Here is a 25,569-nt window from a genome sequence, read left to right as displayed (position 1 = left end):
ATAATAAATAATGATAATCAGCTAGGCTAACACCCAAGACCCAATTAAGTCATCTAGTAACTTTTAATGCTAGAAAAATCAAATATAGTTCAAAATATTTGTTGTTAAATTAAGATATGTACATAACTGTTTACCAAATAAAACAAATGGTAGAAACCCCATTTAATAATTATAGTACTTTTCTTAAGACAACAAACCAGCTATAGTTAATAACCCTTTATTTTCTAAAAATTTTCATATTGCACGTACAGCAAAGTAAAATTATTTTGAAGTTATACAAATTTTATCAGTACAAATTTATGACTCACATTCTGGAAGCACTGAAACTATAAAACTAAAAGAAAAAGACATACACATTGAATGAGTGACTTTTACAATCATTCTCGATACTATCACTTTTAAAAAATATACTTTCACTATGGGCTTGATCACTCCACTTTAAATTACCTACACATATACAGAGGTATTGGTATAAAAGGGACTAGATTAATTTTCTTATTCACTATTTGTATATTTAAAATATGATCCAGTCTTCTGAGCTCAATTACTATCATCACAACATGCCATGGCAGTGGACAATCTGAAAAGAGGAATCGTTCCTAATCGGGACAATAAAAAAATAAATAAATGAAATTCATACAATTCCTCTATGACAAATATTATCCAAAAATGATTGTTTGATTCTAACACATAAGTTTGAATCCCATCAAAGTTTCAAAATTTAAACTTACAATTAAACTTTGATTTATGACAAGTATTTTATATCATATAGTTAGATTAAACACACTGTACATGTTGACAAGGTTTTACAAATGGATTCTAGTAGAACACAATTATCTATTAATCATGTAAGAATTCAATTTCCATGTAAATTTTAAGGTATTCATTTAAAGATAGTTTAAGTTAATTACATTGAACCTTTTTGAAATAATAATACCGCATTTTCTTCATTCTCATCCAGAAATTAATTGCATGATATATCTCAATTAAAATTTTCTTAGTTTGGCCTACATTAAGAATTTAGTACCCTAATAAAATTATTTTATCATAGTTTCTTCCTGGGAACATACCCTACAGAATGGCAAATATAACTTGATACTGCTACATGTTGTTTGTATGCAACTAGCAGGGATCACCAGGTTTTTATCTGGGTCAGGGTTGTAAATGTTTATGTGGGCACATTGGCATATAATTATGGTCTCTGGGGCCTGCCTGCACCACTGGGTTTGGACCAAAGTTTTTCTAAAAAATCTTCTCTTCAAAATGTAAATTTAATAAAAATGCCAAAATATAAGAGGAAATTGATGTAATAACAACCTGGTTACAACAGCATTTTGGGGTTTTTCATACTAATCATTACAAAATTAAAATTTTTACAATGATATAAAACAATCCAAGCAAATTGATGAGGTTTCTCTCTCTGACCCTGGCTAAAACATCTCAGAGCCAAGGAGCTCTATCAATGACAGTACTAAATTATATTTGTGATCTTCAAAAATAATGTTTGTGTGTATTTCTTTGGCAGGGTTTCTGGGTGCCATATATTCTGGTTTTACTACCGAGGATGAAACATTTGGAATTGGTCCATGTAATTGAAGACCCAATCTTATCTTTAATATGCAGTATAAATCATACATCCTGTAAAGCTTATATTGTTGTATGGATATGAATGATGTAAATGTACAGTACCACCTAGAACTAAGTTCACTAAGCGAGCGCTCGCTTAAAGCGGCGCTTATGGGGGGGAAACATGTGCTAGGGCTGCTGCGACACCCCCTCTTCGCTTTAAGCTAGCGCTCGCTTAGTGAACTTTGTTCTAGGCGGTACTGTAAGTTATTGAAGGATAAAAAAACTTTAATGGGTGGAACAAATATGGTTAAATTCCCCTTGTAAGAAATAATACATTTCAGATTGCACACTTAAATATCATTAGAATAACCACTTTTTTGGGTTGAAAACTGGTCAGTTAGTAAATTTAGTTACAGGTTTCCTAACTATTTCGTCAATTTTTTAAAACTTATTACATTCATATTAAATCCACATATATAACCCCAAAAACATTTGCCCATAGACCTCAGCTGTCACACAGAAGAATATGACTTTAATGTATGGTAGACTAGGCAGCAACGTGGAGGATTAACAATTTTGAGGATTCCCAGTCTGAGATGATGTCATGGCCTTGTATACAAGTACAATAGTAAAGCACGTTTAATGCCTAATATTGTCCATATCATGTATGATAAGTTGTTACTGCACGAGTTCACAGCTTCAAGTTATAATAAAAGAATAAAACAAAAACGTCAACTTAATGAATAATACATTTATTTTTAAAATATAAAAACAGATGGGCTAGTTTTTCTGATCCATTCAATCTACAATTGTTAATATAAAAAAATTGATAAAAATTAAAATTAAACTAGTAATCAGTTTTTATACAATAAAAATGTACGTATTATACATTAAGTGGACTTTATCATATATTCTATTTTATATTACTGCTATTACTATGTAATAAGCAATAAAATTATTAATACAAAAGAAGTAAAAATATATTACATTCAACCAAGGTATGAATTAATTTATGGAACTATAAAAAAAATTAAGTAGAGCAATCGTGAAATTAGTAAGAAATACAAAGCAAAATTACTGTTTGACTTTTCCCCTTAATCTGTCATTGTCACTGGAGCCCAGAAAAGTACTAATTCTGTAATTAGTTGGGATAACTATACATTTTTGGGTAGAAAGTTGATGGCCCACATAATTAGTTCCAGTCGTCTGTTGTTGGGCCTGGCTGAGTGCATTTTAGTATGCTACCTGGTGCTTGATAGACTTTGACTTAGTATATTTTCCAAAAAAGCCAATGATAATTTTGGTTTATATATGTAAGGTAAAATTTAAAACAATTTAATTTTTGGGGATATAACCTAAAAGATTCAACATTTTCGAATTTAATAGCACCAGGCATTCTTAATATCATTTCTGGTTTACATATTCCATTCTAAACGATTGTTTTAACTTTTAGTGGTTGGTATATTTTCCCCATTCCTCCAGCCATGGAATGAGAGCTTTGTAGAGTTTCTTTACTAGCCTTCTTGAACAAGAAGTGAAGTTCTTTGTCCATGGGTGTGCTCTGAAATTTCCAATTTATATTTTACAATTGAACCAATTAAATACACACACTAAATAAAGCTAACAAAGCTAAAAGGAAAGTTTTTAGATAATAACCGAGTTACCCTTACCAAAAAATAAGTTGGCTAAAAACCACTTACGACAACTTGTATTTCAACTTGGTTTTCAGTTTGTATTTGGGACAAATGCCTACTAAAAAATAACTTAAATCGTCTTTATTAATCAACTTATTTCCAACTAAACCAGAATCAACTTTTACATTTAACTACTTAAAACCAACTTAAAAATAATATGTAACTTCCTGACTACTAAAAACCAACTAATTACAAACTTAGCAAAAGAAGTATTTTCCTACCAACTGAATAACAACTTATTACCCCTTCAACTAGTAACTTGAAATATGCTGACAACTTGAGCTTACTTAATACCAACTCAATATCAACTAATAATGTGTATACAAACTAAATACAAACTGAAATCCAACTTATTTTTTGGTAAGGGTAAGCAATAAACACCAGGATGGATTTAAAAAACGCTGCTTTAAAGTTTTGTACAAAGGAAAGGCTAGTGGCATAGCCAAAAATTGGTCAAGGGGACTTGCAAGGTTCAGTTTGGTGATGAGAAGTGGGTAATTAACATTTGGTTAGCTAGCCATTACCAAAAAATAAGTTGGATATATTTTAGTTTGTATACACATTTTGGTTGATATTAACCTGGTTTTAAGTAGGCTCAAGTTGTAAGCATATTTCAATAAACTAGTTAAAGGGGTAATAAGTTGTTATTAAGTTGGTAGGAAAATACTTTTTTAAGTTTGTAATTAGTTGGTTTTTAGTAGTCAGGAAAGTTTGGTTTTAATTAATTAGTTTGTATTTGTCCCAAATACAAACTTAAAACCAAGTGTAAGTAGTTCCTATATAGACAACTTATTTTTTGGTAAGGGTAGCTCTATGTTTAAATATTGGTAACCTTCCCCAACATCCTTCTGCTAGTGAAACAGTGACACCTACATGCGTTTGGAATTTGAATTTGGCTTGAAATAAAATTTTGCCCATATTTTAGCTAAAATTAGGTTTACAAACTATATTAGCAAAAGTAAATAGACATATAACAAAACAAAGTTTTCAATTTGAACTGGAACCAGCACCATTGAAGCTGATAAACTACTTAATCCCCTATCAGTATGGTACTATTGAACAATTTAGGCTTTTGTGTAAAGTGGCCTCAAAAGAGAACATATAATAGACAACATGCAAAATTCCAACGAGGTCTTTAGCATTGATTGACACTACTTTCCAAAATTCTTGCACTAATTTTCGAACTTTTTATTAGTCTTTTGGTGAATAGCTATTTATACTTTTGATATAACCAAAAAAAATTGATTTTGGGTGAAGTGATCGAACTACAGCGGCCTCATGGAATTTTATATTAATTTTGGTTGCACCTGATAGACCTTGTCACGTAGATGCCGAGGGTATTTTTTATTTTGGCCACAAATGATTATTTAATTTTTTAATGTAATTTTAAAAAATTCTCATTTTTGGGCATTTACACGTGTTTCGTTGTACTTATTTCCGTCATGTGTTCGCCGACACCACAGTTTCGGTGTCCTAATAATTTCCACGTGATATTCCTCTACTTTATAAAATCAATAGTTGATTTTATAAAATGTCTTTACGCTTGCCCAACTTGTTGAAATGTTGCCCTGGAATAGTTCAGCCAATGCCTAAGAATGAGTTCATAAGCTCTTTAGTGGGAGAGAAAACGGATCCACAGCTGAAGCGGGGAGGCAACATTTCAACAAAATGGCCAAGGTTATTTTATAAAAAGAACTATTACAGGTTTTGATCATTTTATAGGTGTTTTGTATTTTTGGGCCACAAACACTTTTTTCTGGTTGATATTAAAAGTATATACTTGATGCGTAAGGCTTGGTACTGTCCTCTGGGTCGCGTTATAGATGGCCCATCGCTTTGTTTAGTATGGGGTTGGGGATGCGCCGCGCGCCCCCAGCGCTTGAATTAAGTGAGTGTGCGGCGCCAATACGGGGAATTTAGTAACGTCTTTTACGTGTTTTGGAAGCAATCCTGTTCTCATTTTTGTTACTACTTAAGTTGATATGATTTCACTAGGTACGATTACAGAAGGCCCACCGTCAATGCTCGGAATGGGGCTGGGACGCGTCAAAAACCCGGAACTATTTTTTAGAAAAACGTTACTAATTACCTAAAATGACTACTTTTTTAGAATTAAGTTAATTAAAAAAATTATCATTTGCGGCCCAAAAAAATAACTTCGTAATCGACGCGTCAAGCGCTACATTCTCCACCAAAAAAAAACTGTTATTTCCTAAAATTACTACATTTTTAAAATTAAGTTAATTAAAAAATTATCATTTGCAGCCCAAACAAAAAAATAGTTTCGTAATCTACGCGTCAAGTGCTACATTCTCCACCAAAAAAAAGCAAAATTACATGAGGCCGCTGTAGTTCAATTTTGCCTGGATTTTTACTGTCAGAGCCAGGTCCCAAACCAGGGCTATAATTGAATTTCCAAGGGCATTTAAAACCTCTAGCATAGAAACCCTATTGTTCATCGATCCATATAGTGATTCTGGAACAACTGTCGGTCAAGACAATTTATTTAATAATGTTTATTTAATGTTTCCCATTTGCTTTAATTTTCAAAGCATTATGCGGGCCAAAATGTATCATAGTGAGTTTCTAAAACTATTATACTAGAAAAATGATTTATTAATTAGTACATATTCATTCATATTATATGGTTAGGAAAAGTAGTGTGGTAAATCTTGAGCTGTGATGTGTTGTACACATTGAATCTGCATCAAGCTTACGAAGGTACATGTTTCATATTTAACGCTCAGATGGATAGATCTCTAGTAAGTGATATATTATAAACTTCTGATTAAGCTAGGAATTTAACTATTTAAAACTGTAAAGTGTTAACACGTGGTTGTTTAAATAAAATTAGGTCTAAGCTTTTAACTCATTTGCTATGTATTTCACTGGTATTTTAACAAAGTTGTTGTAAAATATCTAAATTAGCAGTAGCTTTAAATTTTAAGATCTTAAGCTATTAAGAAAATAACACTTGAAATGTGTGCGTGTGCAATTATAAAGGCATATGTAGCTGAAGCAAATGCAAGATAACTATGGTGGTTAGGCTCAGTTACTTACAAAAATGTCCATTCAAATGGTCCAAGATGATTTCTGCTTTATCTATCTTATTTCTAAATTAATAGCATAACTAAGAAATAAAATAAAACTAAACAAGATCGAGAAAGAATTTTTATACGCAACATTCACTTGAATATTACAAAAAAAAGACAAATCAAGCAAAACACAAAAAATCACAATCCATATAATAGTTAATTACATTCCCAAATCTATCGTTAATGATATTTATAAATAAAGTTACCATTTAAGCGATACTAAATTATAAAAATAATTTGATACATAACGCCAGCGTATTTAGTTCTAAAAAAAGAAGCTATAACTAAGTAGCTGGTAATGAAATTCTATCAAAGAATTAATACCAGCTATAGTTCATTAGTTGTGACTAGTAAAAATAAATTGCCTATTCCAGTAAAAAAGCTCTCTCAATCGTCCAAGTATTAGAAAATAAAAGCCTTGAATTAGCTAAAAAAACAAAAGCAAAATAATAAATACAAAATAAAAACTTTTACGAGTAACGAAAAATATAACGACATTATAGTACTTACAGCTACAAGTGCAATACCAGCAGATTTGACTGAGGATTTTGGCTGGTGTTCAAAGTGCATGCTTAATTTGCGTGAAACGGTCATTTGCGTGTCTGTTTCGGGCAAATTCTCCTCCTATCCGCAAAATAAAAACAACAAAATGAAATTGTGTAAATAAACAAAAAGCTGGAATGTCAAACCACACAGAAAATGTATGGTACAATATCCCCAAGCCAATAAAAACTACTAAGCTCCATGCAAAAATTGTAAAATAAAAATTAAAAACTGAACCAAAAACAACCTGGACAAACTTTATTGTTTAATCGCTTTTTGGATTTGGATGAACAATAATCTTTGAATTCACAAGACTGAAATAATAAAATAGAAGTAAATAAACAAAATTCTTTTACACACAAAAAACTTCATATTTGAATTGATTTGTTGTAATTTAATAGGTGCCACTTGCATGTTAGTATAGCATGTCAATCGGGTAAGGTTAAAGTAAGTTTGAATGGGCTAATTCTTATCACCCCAAAAAAAAATCAGTTATTGTTTTCATTAGATTATATTAAATTTCTGTATATATTTCTAATGGTTGTAGCGCTATTTTATTCTAGTAGCTTAAGATTTCCCATAGCTCTAACAATTTACATAACGATTCTCGAATCTCCTAAAATATCTCAGCTTAGAACTTTATTAAATCAGAACTTCCAGAATATCGTGCCAAAGGTCATTTATTTAGAAAACAAGTAATACTAATCTATAAAATCCCAATCCCTATTTAATTTCACTTTCCTTTCCCCAAAACAAATAACACCCCGACACTTAATAGAACATGCACAATTTACACAGTATCAACCCTTGCCGCTGCCAGATTTTATGCCATTATTTTATTTAAGGGATGCCAAGCCATGTATTTAGTAAAGTACTTATCACTTGTCCGCTTCCGGTATCACACGCACACCTCCGGAAAATGGAAAGGAATTAATAGACAAGAACTGGTGGCCACAGAGGAAGAATAGCGGGTTGAAGGTATAGCGGTAGATGTTGGCTCGAACAGGTTTTCGCACTTTCACGTTTAGGTTAGAATTTGTTTATTTTTAATAATGGTGGCCTTTTACTCGACCACGACAATAAATCCGGACTTCGATATTAAACTCTAGCCTCCCAGGCTAATTTCCGACTATCTCGATTAGAGGGTCGCTGCCTCGGTCTCATTGGAAGGATCTCAGTCCGTCGATGTCCTATGAGTCAAGTTCAGATGGTTTTGTTCTACCAGAATCTCTGGTCATGTGGGGTCGAAACCACGGGTCACTACGTGAAACCACTCATCGACGAAGGAGGAGCTTTCCTTGGCCAATCCAAAAATAAGTCGGGTGACAAAGAAAGTTAATTTCTTTACAGTTCAGAAATATTAAACGCTACTTCGAATGGCTTTATGGCTCATTCATTATGGTGGGCAATTGGCTTAGAACTATGGCATTTTACTTTGGCATATCTGGGCTTTTTTGATAAGTTGCAGCGGCGATAAAAAGTTTTCTCACCGAATTTCCAAAATGTTCAAAACAAGGTTATAAATTAAATAATTTTGACAATAGTCATGACAAGAGTTTTTTTTGGAAAATAAGAACTTGGACCCTTTGGCACGATCTCCTTTGGAAGCACCGACCCAAAAAGGGTTCAAGTTTCCCCAGGGTCATTCATTAGCGGGGGGGTTAACCACTTACAGTGGCGCGGACACAAACGTTTTCCAAGAATTTTACGATTCGTTCAAAAAGGGGGGGAGGGAGGGGGCTACTTTCTTTTTGCTTATAAGAAGATATCTAATAGAATATATATGGAGACTGAATATTTCAAAACTTAAAAATTATAACTATAAAAAAAATACCGTGACATGGTTTGGGTACATACGTAATATTAGAGAGGTAAAATAATAATAATAAATAAATCACCTAGTCTAATACCCAAGGCACCATTTTAGGCCTAAGTCATCATGCAACTTTTAAAGCCATTAATTTCAGGTGTACGGGATACAATGCTTATGAGTGGTGGAACATAACTTTTGGAAAAAAAATGGGCGATATATTTTGGCTAATGTTATATTAGTTTATTTGAAAATGACGAGCTAAATGGCTAATGGAATTAGTTTTATTTCTTGAGGGTGGTATTTTAAATATTTGGCTTCTATTTAACATGATTTTTATATTTAGTCAATTAAAGCACAAGTTCCACTGTAAAGATAAAATTTCATAAGGTTTTAACATTAATTGTAGGGGTTCTAACTTAAGTTCAAATGAAAAAGGTTCTGATTATTTTATTGCATTATAATTAGCTATCAGTAGGTGTGCCTGATTTTCCTACTAATATTTGGATTCTTGCTCTATAAATGCATGATACCAGTCAAATATTACGAAATGTTTCAAGGAACAGCTAACAAAGTCTTAAAAATCTTTTACGCTAATCAGTGCTCTATCCTGAAAATGTGATTACTACAAATGACACTGACGTACTTAAGAAACAGTGAAAAAGGATAACTTATAGCACCTTTGGCCCATGATAAACAAAATTTACTTACAGCAACCCATGGATATGCAAGTACATCTTCAGCCGAATACCTCTCTTGGACATCAACTTGTAACATACACTTTATAAGATCCTACATTAAAAGATTAAATTAAAAAAACTTTTAATTAAAATAATTTTCATTATTATATACTACACCTAAAAATAGTCAGGTAGCAGTTGTAACAATTAAGCTATTACTTGGGAAAAATTGCCAAGTTGGATTTTTGCATTGGTTAAGCCTAAGCACATTTTTAACTAAATATTTAGCCTTGACATAAAAAATCTAAGACTTATTTCAATTAGTTTTCACCGTTTTAATTATGCTGAAAAAGTAGTCAAATAATGATTTAAATTAACTAATATTAAATTAATTTAACGTGTCAGACCCTTTTGTAAAACAGTGTAACTGAAAAGGATATCTGAATAAAAAGCTTTTATTATTATTATTAATGTTGATGCCGAACTATTGTGTATATAATAGTGATACACACAATTGTAGCTACGAAAGATATGACAGATACTTCAGTCTAATATACGCACCATAATAGACCAAAGTATATAGTATTTAACTATACTAAACTTTACATTGAAAGTCATAGATTTGGTATAAATATTTAAAATGATATAACTAATATACTAATTATTAATTAATTAATTTATTTTTAATTAGTTAAATAATTGTTATTCATAATAATAATAATATACAATGTACAGTATTTTAGCAATAACGTTTCACTTTTTAGCTTAGTTAAAATAGTTGAATCTAATTGAAATAATTCTCAGGACACATGGCAATGCTAAATATTTATTTTATTTTGTGTTTTAGTAATACCAACTTAAAAATCAAAAATCAAGAGTAAAAACAATTGCCACCTGACTAGAAGGGACAAACAGTTCTAAATTTGCAAAATATTTTGGGTAAAATTAAAAAGTTTGTTAAACACGTTTGCCATCAGTTAAAAAAAAAGTTAGTTTGATTTTGGAGTAACACCTATGGGGAGATTAGTACCATCCTTTACATGAGTTAAAAGCAACCAAACCAAAATTGTAACTTCATTTTAATCTAAATTTAGAAAAGCATATATAGAAACAAAATTATGAAACAAATTAACTATTACTCACAATCCTTTAGTGATGTACAATAAAAAGGATGTTTATTCTGATATTCTGGCTATTTTAATTCCATTTTAATTTGTTTTTGACTATAAGATCTTTTTGGTCCCAGTTTCACTAATTTAAATTTCTTTGAGTTTGGTTTTTTCCCACTTTTTTGCGTAATTAAAATACAGTACGGCCTAGAACAAAGTTCACTAAGCAAGCGCTCGCTTAAAGCGGCGCTTATGGGGGGGGGGACATGAGCTAGGGCTGCTGCCAGACCCCCCGCTTCGCTTTAAGCGAGCGCTCGCTTAGTGAACTTTGTTCTAGGCGGTACTGTACTTTACTGACAATGAGACAACCCGAGGTGATTTTCACCAATTTTGGGGGGAAATATTTACAGTCTTTAGTTTTGCTATGGCAACCAAAAAATTAGTTTGATAACTTAAAACCTACATTTCCCTATGGAAATTAACATGGAGAAATTGCAGATTTAATGGTTTAAAAAATTAAAAAAATAAATTATAGCAAAAATTTGTACATAGGGTGAATTCAGGTTAATTTGGGTAAATACAAATAATTTTTTTTTATATTTAAAATGGGTACATTTCGGTAAATATTAGTAAAATGTGTAAATTAGGTAAATGAAAGTAAATTGACAAAAATTTTACCCAAATTAACCTGAAAAACATTTTTGTTTGCCATGGCAAAACTAAAGCCAGTCAAAACCTTCCCTTTTGGGAAAATTCAAGTTACACTAAGGTCTACTTATCCACCGATTTTAAACAAAATCGGTAAAAATCACCTTGGTTCGTCTTCTTGTGAGTCAAATGTATGTCAAGACTAATAGGGGTATATCAAGGAATTTACACTACCAGGAATGGAAACTGTGGCTCTTTTTAGTGTTAAACGTTTGCCTCTAGACAGAGTCATGTTTTCATGTCATGCTTATTTCCGTTTCAATTCATTTGTTTTCACAGATGTTTATACATCAACCCAAGAGCCGCAGCCAATATGGTTCTACTTTCCATTCTTGAAGTGTCAATTCTTTGAGTACTTTCCCATATACTTTGGAATTATTTAAAAACTTACTTTGGCCGAGTTTGAAATATCATCCCAATAAGGAGATGTAAATTCAAAACTTCCTGCTAATATTTGGTCAAAAAGCTCTTCCTGATCATTTGTATGACTAGGTAAAACAAAAGATTAATTAAAATAAAGACACTGATATTTATCACCTTAATTGTAGCAAACATACCTAACAAATGGTGGAAATCCGCATAGAAGTATGTAAGTTATGACTCCAGCAGCCCAAATATCTACTTTAATGCCGTATCTAACAAATAAAAATAAAATTGTAATTTTCAAGTTTATTTTTATTATTATTAATGAAAGGGGAGAAGGGTTAAAGACATGCCCATTCGCGCACTTTGACCAGTGGTCCATTGTGCAACCCCAAACCTTAAGACTTAAAAAGGCTGATATACGACACAAAACGGAGAATCTTCTTGGCCGGCATGTTATGGAAATCAGAGGTTTCCAGCTGATGCATACCAAGATGCTCGAATCTTTGGGCCGCGTAATTATCGCACCTACAAAGCACATGAGAGGCGGTTTCATCCTCAACCTAACATGCCCTACAGATTGGATCATAATTGATTCCAATCAAATAAAGATGTCTGTTAAGAAGGCAGTGACCTGTTAGTAGGCCAACAATCAGCCTAATATTAGATTTGGAGAGTGAGAGCAATTCCTTAGCTCTCTGCCTAGAGGGGCCCGAGATAAACTCTCTAACCTGCCTTTGGCCATTCATCTCAAGCCAAAATTTTCAAGTTTAGTAAGTATAGTTTCATAAATTAAAATATACAAATTTCTTCGTTTAAACATTTTATAAAAAATATTGCACACAACTTAACAGGTAAGATTTAGATTTTTTCCTGATTTGTATTATTTTGCAGGATTTCAAAATTCATTTGGGTGATCAGTGATATTTAATGGAGGTATTCCATTTGGAATTTAACACAAAGAGAAAAAATTTGATACTTGATTTTACCACCAAAATATTGGTTGAATACCTAAGCTCTTTTCTACAGAATCTCAAGTATTTAATTTTTGGGATAATTTTCAAGAATCACTTATAGGTGGTTTTTGTATGAAAATTTCTTTTTTATAAAATGTTCTATTTGATATTAAACAAATTTTAATTTGAAAAACGATTAACGAAAATCATTGATATTTGAAATTTTATCATTTGGACTCCTTAAAAAATTGACAAAATAATGCTTACAAAATTTCATCTGATTCTTGATCATTTTTAATTAACTATAGTAACACCGTCATTATTTAATGTGTAAAACTAAGACTAGCTGATAAAAAAAATTAATTTTACAGTTAATGTGGAAATTTGTAAATCTGCTACTCCACCTATCGCTATTCGCAACAAACGCAAGTGCTTCTGGATAGCGTTTTTTCCTCTCCCTCTTTGTAATTCTCAAGTCATCTGTTATGCACTACTGGCATAAAAGTAGAAGCACTAAGGGAAAATGGGTGTCTAAAATATTTGGCAGTGCTTCAAAATGTTCATTACATTTTAAATACTTGTAAAAACTTTAATAATATTCGATCTACAAGTATTAAATTATCATATAGAGAAAAGTGTTCTTATATCTTCTCAAATTAAAGATGTTAAAGTTGTGTTTTAATGACGCTATTCCTTTAAGCTTTTTTGAACAACCTATATGAATCCGTTAATGCAATCTAATAGTTATATACACAAGTGTTTACTGAAGTAACACAATGAATTGATAAATTACATCCAAGGGCAATGGCTCACAAATGTGTACTACAGAACCCCAGGGTTCTGCATGGTTTTTCCAGGGGTTCTGCAGAATTGTTTAGAAAAAAATGTTCTGAATAAATGTTATTTTATTTAATGGAAGTTTCAGCATCTTTACAGTTCCATATCGCAGCCTCCACCTCCTGTTCTACCTCGTGAAATAACCGATTATTTGATGGTTGTTAAATGATTGGGGATGGCAATTTTGCAACTGTTTATGAGTGTGTTCAAAAGTAAGAAGCTAATGTCAATATGTTTGTCAACAGAGAGTTTTTAACAAAAATATTTTTTTAAGTCAACCAAAAAAGAATTTGCTTTAAAAATCATAGATAAATCAAAATGCGAAGGAAAGGTATATTCATTTTTTAAATTTTTTTTATTTGGAATTTGTATTTGATATATATGCTGATCTTCGTAAGCCCTTCAGTACCAATAAATGGACTGGGCAGATTTCTTTAGGAGAAAAAGTATGGTAACCATTGTTCAAATGGGCCAGCCTACTTATTACAAAACTTACAGGAAAATAATGCCAGTAAACAGTACATTTATTTTCCAAATATCATACAAAATCAATAAAACTTACCCTGTTTCTGCTAAAATCTCGGGTGCCACATATGTTGGAGTTCCACAGATAGTATAAAGAGGTTGGTGAGATTCTATCGCCAAACCAAAATCAGCAACTTTCAAGCTTTTAGAACCATCGATATGTTCTACTACTAATAAGTTTTCAGGCTTAATGTCCCTATGTACAATATTATTTGAATGCAAGTAATGCAGAGCACTGGCGAGATTGAACACCATTGCACTGGCCGTTTTCTCTGAATATTTGGTAGCACTTTGGATGGCATCGAAAAGGTCTCCACCCTTGAGACAAAAAAAATACAGCTTGTAACTTTTCATAGCATAATAAAGATATAAAACCAGGAAACAATACAGGGTCTTTTTAAGCTCTGAAAAGTAATTTTTTTCAAAAACTACTTATACTACTGATTTCAAATTTAAACAGTCAATTACTATACCGGGGAACATTAGTTTGAGAAATTTTAGCGTTTTTGTAATGTTTTTCAACAATTTTAAAAAATTATTTTTTCACCACTTGGAGTGTATAAGTAAAACTATGGTGACCCCCGATGATTCTTATAGAAATGGGTGTGGTTTACAGTGGAGATTTCACTCGCACTGAGCTAAGCTAGACTGAGTAGTTTACATTAAGCCTTTATGAGAAAAATTATCCTAGTACCTAAGCGTAAGAACTAATCAGGATTTCTTAAACTCATTTTCTGAGTGAATGTCTTTCATTTTATTCCCGCTGCTCGGTTTCTTAAAGATAGCAACCAGCCAATAATTTAAAAAATATATTAAGTCTTCCATTTGACCTTGTTTAAGCACCGTTTCTTCAGATGGTGCTAATGGATCCTTAGACACCCAAGTGTATATATAAAACACACCTACTTTGTGGGCCTATACTTTCAAATTCCCTGACCTTTGGCTACACTGATTTGTTTCCATGCCCTAGCCATATAACCAGAGTGCAATGTGATTCTAAATTTATTTTATGAGTCATTGAAATAAAATAAGGTTAATTTCCTTTACACATTCTAATTCAACTATCCAGTATATTATGTCAAGAAGCACAAGTTCTAAAATCAATTCACAAAATGAGAGGTTTTGATGCCTAAGACTGGATTTATCTTTAGTAAATTTATATTGCAGGAATTGATTAGTTAATAGGGATAAGGGATTAAGACCATAAGGTTCCCTTTACAAAAGTACAATACCTTTACAAGCTCCATAACCATATACTGTTCCGCTGGTGCATCAAACTCCTCTAACAACTCTATGATATTTGGATGCTTAACCCACCGCAAAATTGATACTTCACTTGTTATCATATGTTCCTAAAACAAGGAGTATACATCAAATGCAAATTCCAAATAAAAAAAGTTATAAAAAATGAATATACCTTTCCTTTACATTTTGATTTATCTATGATTTTTAAAGCAAATTCTTTTTTGGTTGACCTAAAAAAATTGATTTTGTTAAAAACTCTCTATTGACAGACAAGTTAAGTTGACAGACAGACTGACATTAGCGTCTTACTTTTGAACACACTCATAAACAGTTGCAAAATTGCCATCCCCAATCATTTTACCAACCATATAATAATCGGTTATTTCACGAGGTAGAACAGGAGGTTGAGGCTGCGATATGGAACTGTAAAAATTTTGTTGAGCAGAAAATCCATTTTGATGAGACTTATCATTATAACCCACATTCACATTTCCATTTGTTTGGCACTGAAAATAACAGAAATTTTCACATTACATTTGTAATCAAATATTTTATAAAACGGTGTATTTAAATTGTTAGAATATTGCCATCCTAAGACTGTATCAAAGTATATTAATGCAGAAATGAAAAATGTTGAGTAATTTAAAGCTCAATCCCATTAGAAACATTAAAACAGTACAGAGTTTTTCAAAAATTGAAGTTACAAAATTACCCCTTTCACATTAAATGAAAATTATACAAGGCTTTTTGCACTGCAAAGAGTTTAGCAAGCTCTAGTATTAGTAACAGTATTGAAAGGGGAAGCAGGTTACTACACCCAACAGCGCACTTTGACCTGAGGTCCATAACCCCTAATTTAAGACTTAATAGAATCTCCTTCACAAAGAGGAGAATCTGTTGGGGGGAAGTAAAGAAATCCAATGTTTCCAATGTATATTAAAGTGCTTCAACCTTTGAGCTGTGTAGCATTCACAGCCTCTAGAAATTGGGCCTTCACTGACACCAATCAAATGCAGCAGACTATTTGTAGAGGAATCATCATTCAATATGTGATAAAAGAATGCCACAAAAAAAATGAAAGAAAACCGCAGTATAAAACTACCCTTGTCTAACATTTTTAACACCAAAAATAATATTTAAGGAGTTAACAATTATTTAACTTACCGGATTCTTTAAATTAACCCTCCTTATGGACTTAGGAGACCCAGATATTGGAGATAAATTACAAGAACCTGAAAAAAGTTAATGTAAATACAATATTCAAAATGGAGAAGGAGAAGCTCTGTTGACTTACTATCAGCCGAACTGCATCCTTGCAAGAAACCTTGTCGTTGGAGACTACTGGGCGATACAAGGTTATTACGATGATGATGGGTAATATTATAATTGTACCGCCTAGCTTTAGTTACTATTGAGGACAAGCCTCCTTTGCCAATGCTTCCCAATTGTTTACACTCTAAAAAAAAATTATCAATTAAAAAAGGCAATGTTACAGCAGAACATGGCTTAACGGTGTTTCGAAAATTTACCTTCAGAATCTAACTCAAAGTCATCATGAGAGTACCTTTCTGGGCCATATGCAATAAAAACATCCTCATCGTTAAAAAAATCTGCTAACACAGATACCTAGAAAAATGTAAAAAATAAGTTGTACTTAAAAAATAAAACATTTATAAATATTCAAACCTGTTTTCCTCCTATTGTAAAGACCTTCCTAACAGCTCCAGTGTCTAGTTTTATGACATTCGTTATATCATTGAGCACTTGATCAAAGGAACGAGCAGTTTTCTTATTTAATAGAATTCTAACTGCTTTCCTAGGTTTAACACCATTTCTAAAAACAGTCACTAGCTTTGGTCTAACAAAGTCCGTGGATTCTTTCTGCAAGGGTGAAATGGAATTTCCACTTTCGCAAGACACAGATTCTTCTCTGTTCATAGATCTACTCCATTGCGGCTTCTCATTACAATCATAATTGTGCTTCATGAAATTATCAATTGATGAACAAACATAAGATCTTCCCTCATCAAGCTGTTCCAAACTTGTCACTTTATCACGACCATCAATCTGGAAATTTGAAAAAGATCAATATAAAAATAACAGGAAAGTGTTGCAACATTAATTTGAAATTAAATGTTTGGCAATTCATACAGAACAATGTCAAAAGGCATTTCTTTTGAAGGAGAGTTTGTTTTAGTATATTGAAAGAATGCACTATAAGTCATTTGCATAACAAGTGCAAATCTCATGAATGTGTAAAGAGCTTTTATTAATATGATAACAACCAAGATCCATTACCAAGTTAAAAGTGGATAATTAATACTGTTCGATCGATATTTTTCAGTGGAAAAAATATTGATTTTCGAATATTGCAAACCAATTTCACTTTTAAGGGAAAAGGTTAGGGGCTCTTTGGCCCTCCCTCTAACACTCTTAATCAGTAGTAAAGTAGGATAATTAGCTAATAAAATGATGGGGTATTTCAAAAAATGCACCTTTACGTATAATCCAACGTATGAATAGTAACAATTAAAATAGCTTTCATTTAGTTGAATCTACTAATCGAGTACATGTTTAGACTAAAAATAAATTAAAAGAGGAAGCTTCAACTTTTAAACCATGAATATTACTAAAACACAAGCGTGCATATCCTGTTTCAAATCCTGCAATGAGAGCTAATTGCAGCTTGATTCAACTACAAAATTAAATTCTGTTTTCATAATTCGTAGCTGGCTGATAGAATCGTATGTGTAAGCCCTGCCTTGAAATGGCCACCATGACATTAATATTTATGTCACAGATCACAGGGAAAACGCCATATGATAAAGTGAAATCCTCACTGTGCAACAACTGAATGTTATGGCTGACCTATATTGTTTGAAATTGCAACGAATACAAGCCACACCCACGAGCAAGCTACTTCTTATTTACGGTAGATTCCATCTATATTTCAGTCCAATGACGGGCTAAGTTAGACATTTGAAGACTTTCCAAACAAGTTTCCAAATAAACAAAAGTATTCTTGCACTGCATTGTTACATGTCATGGGTACTTAATATCACTGTGTGACTTACAAGATAAAGACAGAAAGATAAAATATTACGATTAAAGGATACACATGGTAATTACAATTGTGATGTTTAATGGTAATATATAATAAATTGTCTAACATGGGTTATGACATTGAATCCATGGTGAAAGGTATGCAAGACAGACTTATTTATACTAACAAAATTAGAGTAATATATTAAACTAGCACAAACCTGAAAAATGTGACGTACTCCTTTAGGCAAGTTAACTTGGTCAACTAAAATTCTAGTTAAATCCTCCAACAATGCTTCAAATGTTCTAATACGTTCCATGGACAGAGCATATAACAAGCCTTTAAAAAACTTGTCTCCATTTCGATAAAAACGTAGCTTCTTTGCTTTCTTCTCTTGACTAAGTTTTTGTAGGCTAGTTCTCATAAGACAGCCTTGAGCACTATGGCTAGGACTAACCCTACCATTGATAATAGGCCTGTCACCATTGCTCCCTGCGCTTCCAGTACTTCGACTACTAGCTGATGATTCACCTCGTTGTTGCTTTTTACCACCACTATCACCAGTTGGTCCATTCAACTGTGTACTAGCAGTGGGAAAATGTTCACTACACAGAGTTTCCATCATTGTGAAGCTTTATATTATTATGTATTAGACCTGAAACAATAGAATAACGAATAAAAATTTACAGATATAACATTTTAAAATACAGCTGCTGGTATCATTGCCCATGTAGGACGTTGGAGTTGGGCCAACTTCGGAAAGCGATCACTTATTGGTCATTTTCCCCAACCTTTTATTTTTCTAAATTACTCATAATTTAACTTCATCCGCACAAACCGAGCGAGTTTATAAATTTCAATAAAGCTACATTGGGCTGACTAAAATTCCGACGCAAAAAAACTTTCAATTTCGAGGTTTTCCATTGGCTTAAATAAATATGTTACTAGCCAATAGTGTGACTCCCAAAATTACTAGGATGAATAAAAAGGTTAAAATCTAACGTAGTCTACCTTTTTACTGGTTCCTGGTGAAACAAACCGTTAGTGAAGATTTTTGAATGGTATAAAGGTACAGTGGCATACTTATGAGAAATTATGTTACATATGCTTATATGTATATGATACATGAACTAGAAATAAAACCGCCATCTGTTGAAAATTCACTATTTTGTTTTATTTGTAATTCATGTATTACCTTGTCTTTCTACATAATACATTTTAATTATGTATAATATGATATTTCATCATTTATAACGGATTCAGTCACCAGATGGCAACTGGGTCCGTTATCAGCCTTAAAATTTATTTTGTTTAGTTGTCGCCCTCTAGGACGCCCCGCAGCGCGTGGTGACTAATATAAAAGCGGACCGCACGAAGTGCCCACATGGCTGGTCTTTTGTTCTGTCAAGTTGATGGTTTCTTCTATTTATTTTCTATTCTTGTTCAGGGCCAGCAACAATTAGCCGCGATATTTTCCCTTAATTTGTTTGAGCCTCAAATACGTTAAATATTACTAACCAAGGAGAGTTGTCGCATTTTGTAAGTTGCTCTTAGTTACTGTTTATTTCCGTAATGTTTGTTAAAGAACAATAAATGATCAATTATTTATTGCTTAAAACTTGTGTCATAATTTCTCATAGATAAAAACTTGCCTCATTCGAACCTTCATTTGTAATAGTTTCCCTAATCGTGCTACATCCATATTCGGATATGATTAGGTTGAACCGAACTAATACACATTATTATCATAATGGCGGTTTTATTTCTAGTTCACATATCATAATAATATTATGATGATGTTTGAGAGTCAGTTATCCAGAAGATTTATAATTGGTATAGATAGTCACGTTTTGAAATTGAGCCGACTGTGGCCTGACGTCAATTTGAGAGTCGACCTTTAAAGGTCGGCTGACTCTAACCCCTTAGAACATTTTTTTACTGTAAAACCAAAAGTCAGCCAGACTCCAATGTGCTACAGCTAGGTGATATTAAAACAAGATTGATACTCTAAATATTAGCAACAAAATTAAATGTTAGCGATATTTTTTGCAAAGGAGATCCATTATTTGTATTTAAGTTAAGTATTAATATTTAGTTGCTACCTTTTTAACCAAAGCCCTACCCTAAATCTACTGTTTGTGCTAAAGGGATGACTTAAGCTAAAATTTTAATTCATAAAATTTAGTTTAGAAATTGGTTTGCTTAAAATTGATATTGCAATTGCATAATCAGGGTTGAATTTGGGTAGTGGCATTATTTTCAAGAAAAAACAGCCATAATTTTGAATGAATTAAAGATCAACACAATTTGACTAGCACAAATGATGGAAAACAAGATGTTTCATTGCCACCCATTTATCTTCTAGGCAGCCTAAATTTTTCTAACAAATAACTTAGATCTAGTGTCTGATAATTAAAACTGATTGCGCCTAAGTCAAATACAAAACCATGAAAATGGCCAATGTAAGTTGAGAAAATAAGAAAGAAAATGAACTTAAGAAACTGCTATTGATTTCTAATAAAATTCTTAACAAAATTAATATGTTCATAAAAAACTACAAAGTTGATCATTGAATTGACACAGTATTAAGTAAGTTATTACTCTAAAATTGGACATAAAAATAAGCAGGATGGATTCACGCGACACTATGTAAATATAATCTCTACTATGTGCAATCAACTTTGATTTGATTTGAATGATATAAAAAGTATATTCACAATATCAATAGCTAATGTCAATCAGATTCCAGTTTGTGGTCATCACTAGTTCTTCGCTTTTATAAATTCATACAGAAGTGTTCTTTTCTATTACAGAAATTCTAAAATCAAGAATGTATTTATAGATAATTAGACAGACAGACTATTTTGAGACGATCCATGGGAATCACACGGGGTGGGGTTGCGCTTCAATCTCGTCAGAAGTAAGTTTTACAGAACCAATGAGATACAGGAGCTGATTTTATTTTTATTGGGGAGAAGCTTACTATCCATGCATGCGAAAAATTTGAAGCAATGCTATATATAGTCTCCCTAAGTAGAAATAAATACATTCTTATTCCAGGGTTGGCACTTTTTTTTTAAAAATCAATATAATTTTTTTAAATCGGATTTTTTTCATTTTATTGATTTCTATACAATTTATAGCTCTGGAAAACTGGCTAAGCCTTGTACATAAAACTAAGTTTTAAAATAAAATCCACTATTGCGCAAATTAAATATTTCAAACTGTGCAATAGTGGATTTTATTTTAAAACTTAATTTTTAGCTCTTTCATTTTATAATTAGTAGATATTTAACTTTCATCAGTTAGCTAATCTTGAATTAAATTATATCTTAAATTTAATTATGTATTTCAATTTTTCAAGAACCTATTATTGGCAAATTTTTATCCCCCATTGAAATATATTGTGATTTAAATCAACAATTTTTTTAAAAAAATCACTTAATTAAAAACAATTTTTAAATAAATTTGATTTAAATCAGTCAACCCGGTCTTGTTTAAAATTTACTGAAAAACTAAGATATATTACAAGCATGATTTTCATAAAAGCGCTTAGGGGTGACATTTGTGAATCAAACTATTTTATACATTTATAAAAATTAACTATTATTTAAATCAATATTAGAATAAATCAGATTTAGATAATGGTTCCATCCTTAAAATTACAATGGTTGTTGATTTTAATCAATAGATGTAATTTAGAATACTTTCATGAAAAGCATTTCTATATTTAAATAAATGTTTTGAGTTTGTAATCATGTACAAGCCAACGCTTTGAACTTCGTAGTTTTAATTGCCATCTATATTAAAAATTTCAAAGCAACAGTAAAAGTATGAAAACATTTCTAAAAATGCAAAAAAAATTAAGGAAAACCGACCGACTAATGATACAAAGCTATAAGACGACATTCAAACTCCAACAGTATATTAATTTACAGCGATAAACAACTTAAAAATAAATGAAATAGGAAGTTATTTTATTGCTTTCCCAATACTGGTGAAATTAAGGTCTTAAAGTTTTCAAAATCTACAGGTAAAGATTTACCGATGATTAGAGTGAAGTTACCATCAGACGTAACAAATTACTGCTAAAATAGAATACACATTTTGTAGGTCAGGGCTAGTTTTAAGCTACATAACGAGGATCAAGAGCTTCGATTTGTGAGTGAGATAAGCACATTTGCTTTCCTAATTAATTATAGCACCTAAGCTAAAACAAAAATACACCAGGATTTACAATGTTTAAGAATAAACTCGGTGTCCGACATTCTTAAAAATCCCAAACACTCTAGAGAAAAATGATTTTATAAATTTGGAAACCACTTGGAAATTTGGAAAATCTGGGCAAAAGTCGGATAAAATAGTTCTTTAGTTCTTTTACGGCATAACAAGAGGTCGAAGACCCATCACGTTGAGACAGCGGATAAAATAATGTAAATATACTGAGGATAAATTATATACCGTTTGAACAGGAACAAAACAATGTGAGGCAGATACAAGGAAAAATGAATATAGCAACAGTAAAATAATAATCAACACTATGTCAGTTACAGAATTCAGCAACACCCAGATTAAATGCACATTTGATTGTAGCGTCCAGTAAAAAATTGAAATCATAGGGCTGTCTACGATACTTTTTACTCATGTGAAAATGGCATTTTATATCCAACTTCATAATAGCTTCAAAGCACTATTAGTTGCTTTTAATTAAATTAATTGTGCTACCATGTTACAGCTGCTAGCAGGACCTCTACTATTACTGAAAAACCTCCAGCTAATTTCAAAATCAATCAATTTAATAGTTTCAATTTTGCTTACCATATAAATATTTAGGTTTTCCTTCGTGTAAAAGTAAGGCTTCTCAATCCTAACACCATTTCGAGGAAAGAAATCTGAGTTCGTGACAAGGTAAATTTATTGAAGGCAGAAAATGGTTTGCAGAATAAAAATAGTTAGCTATTACTATTACTAAATGTAGACATCCTTAACTTGGTTTTCGATACTCTGTACACGCTTATTTAACTGGGCCTAAACTCAATCATTTCATGAAGGCGGTTACGTATGCGTAATCATTGCTAAATAGGATTATTTGGGAAAAATAATACGGAAAAGGCCCAAACAAGGATGACTCACGAGCGACTTCCATGTTTTTTTAAGCGAAACAGACGTCATGCCCCATAGACAAATGAATAATACAAACCCAATGGACTAATAATATTACAAAGAATATTAAACGCGGCAGAGATACAGGAAATAGATTTTATAAAATTAAGCTCGAAAAAGGGACCAAGAAAAGAGCTAAAATCAAATCGACCTTTGACTGATTAAAATTAATTAACTTTATCAGAAAAGTAAAAAATTCCGTTTTTCATTTTTAAATAAAAAATTTAATAATTGCTAAAAAGGAAAGAAAGCCATAAAAAGTGGAACCACTGCCGCTCGTTTTCAATAATCTTACCCGACTAACAGTCATTATCTTCAAAATGTTTAAGAATTTACAAAGTGGAAAACGTGATGAAACGCCATGTTAGTATCTAGACTATACTAACATTTTAAGTTGGAATGGAGAGTGGTAAAATTAAAATATTTCGCCAATAAAGAAAATCACAAAAACCTTAGGGATAGAAATTTAGACCGAAATCTACTTTGTGGCACACCAAGGTTCGTCTAGAAAACAGGTGCTTCAATAAAACATCTTCAAAGTTATCGCCCCGAAGTAATATGTTCGAGAGCCAGGAACAAAATATTACTGTTTATTTTGTGCTTGTTGGAATAATGGAAACTTTTTCACCTGTAAACAGAATGTCATGTTTTTGTTAAGCCTTAATATGTCAAAAAACGCTACCTGGGTAGATGGAAACACTTGTTGCGTACTGTATAGGGTTCCATTACTTTTACAAGCACTATATAAACAGTGACTTGCAGGTTCTGGCTCCGGGAAATATTACATCTTGCCAATTTACTTGAAGATGTTTATTGAAGGGCCAATTGCATCATGGGCCAAATAATGATAAATCCAGGACATGCCTCTGGTACCTTCATACGTACTAAATCGGTCGTCCACCAAAAGTAACGGGCGGCCATTTTAGTAGGCGGGGAAAAGGTGCAAATAAAAAAAATTGGGAGCAAAATCAAGCAGAAATTTCCGGTTTCCCGAACGCCATCTTGTGTTGACTAAGTCGAAAATCCTGCCATATTGGCCACTCATTTTTAGATTAATGTTAACGATTTTAGAAAAGTATATGTTTAATATTATATAATTATATATATTATACTAATTATGAACCTAGTACGTAAGAAAAAAGTACTTACAATAATAACCACACTAGATATGATAACTGTGAATAAATATTCCAGGATATTTACTACGACGACCACGTGTATTATTTTTAAAAACTGCCCCTAAAAAATTTGCCCCCAAAATGACGTAGGTCCGCGATCGCGCATTTTTCCCAATAGGGGGCAATAGTGGTCGGGTGTTAGCGCTATTGGACGGGTTTTTCGCATAGAGTCATGTCCTGGATTTATCATTATTTGGCCGAGGATTGCATAAAGCCTGAGGACAGGTACAGGTAGGAGGACGAAGTTGTGGTCTCGTGAGGCATGGCGTATGAGTGTGGTATAAGTGTAGAGATAGCCATGTAACCATATTTAGTGTGATATTTTTGTAATAAATGTAGCCAGTTGTCACAATGGTTGTGTCATTTAGATTAATGTTAACTTCAATACATTCTTGGTTACAGCGGGTGGAATATGGTTAACATAAAATCCAGACTTGCCGTGTGCTTCAAAACCAGTTTTTTTGTGACCCCTATGCCTTCCCCTGCTGTGAGTGAGGGATCCCTTTAAGCAGCTGCTGGAAGTTGTTTTCTCGGTGTTGGAAGAATAACGACTATGTTATTTTACAACGCGATAAATATCAGTGAACACTCGTTTTTAGTCTCAAACTTCAAAATAAATACGTTATATTCAATTTTACGTTCCGATTCAATAATTTGTTATAATCAAAAGTAGCATAAGACCCAAAAGTGTGTCAGAAAGGTATAGTAAAGGAGACATGACTAGGAGTTCACTGCCGGGCACTTTCCGAAACTCGCGTTGGCAACGACCCACGCGTCTTCCCCTTTAAAAATTTTACCCCCTCCCAAACCGTGGTATCTCCGTTCTCGAAACGGACCCAAGATAAAATATTTTAGTCGCGCTACCTAGCGAGGATTGGGGGAACTATCGGTGGATAAAGAACCGGTTCTGACTGGGTTGTAGAGACACCTCGGTGCGAGAAAGGTTTTTTCTTTAGAAAGAGGAAGGGTGAAAGCGGGTTTTCCCTTACGGTTAAGAGTTTGGATTCTTGTGGAAGAGCGAAGCATGGCTTGAGGTCTAAATGCCTAGTAT

General features: G+C 32.4%; 1 protein-coding gene across 5 annotated transcripts; it reads right to left on the bottom strand.

The window, feature by feature from the left end:
• Positions 1–246: 246 nt before the first annotated feature.
• LOC149957491 (serine/threonine-protein kinase DCLK1) lies at positions 247–23,353 on the bottom strand. 5 transcript variants are annotated; one of them, XM_090165570.1, is made up of 16 exons: positions 22,996–23,353; positions 20,895–20,995; positions 18,398–18,832; positions 16,821–17,201; positions 16,664–16,760; positions 16,429–16,590; positions 16,299–16,366; positions 15,444–15,640; positions 15,307–15,364; positions 15,122–15,241; positions 13,927–14,207; positions 11,766–11,843; positions 11,600–11,696; positions 9,423–9,503; positions 6,869–6,982; positions 247–3,130 (listed from the first exon to the last, which is right to left on the bottom strand). In XM_090165570.1, exons 3-16 carry the CDS (start codon positions 18,800–18,802, stop codon positions 2,999–3,001), a joined length of 2,271 nt encoding a protein of 756 aa, XP_090021696.1. In that variant the 5' UTR covers positions 18,803–18,832; positions 20,895–20,995; positions 22,996–23,353; the 3' UTR covers positions 247–2,998. The 5 variants fall into 5 exon arrangements, with proteins under 5 accessions (XP_090021696.1, XP_090021695.1, XP_090021699.1 ...); XM_090165573.1 differs by lacking the exon at positions 20,895–20,995 and adding an exon at positions 7,149–7,215 and having other exon boundaries at positions 2,998–3,130; positions 22,996–23,352; XM_090165572.1 differs by lacking the exons at positions 247–3,130; positions 20,895–20,995 and adding exons at positions 6,489–6,785; positions 7,149–7,215 and having other exon boundaries at positions 22,996–23,352.
• Positions 23,354–25,569: the final 2,216 nt, after the last annotated feature.

The sequence above is a fragment of the Leiobunum rupestre genome, chromosome 2, assembly GCF_980474605.1.
Source record: "Leiobunum rupestre chromosome 2, qqLeiRupe1.1.hap1, whole genome shotgun sequence".
Taxonomy (NCBI): Eukaryota; Metazoa; Arthropoda; class Arachnida; order Opiliones; family Sclerosomatidae; genus Leiobunum; species Leiobunum rupestre.
This window is presented reverse-complemented; position numbering and strand designations above follow the sequence as displayed.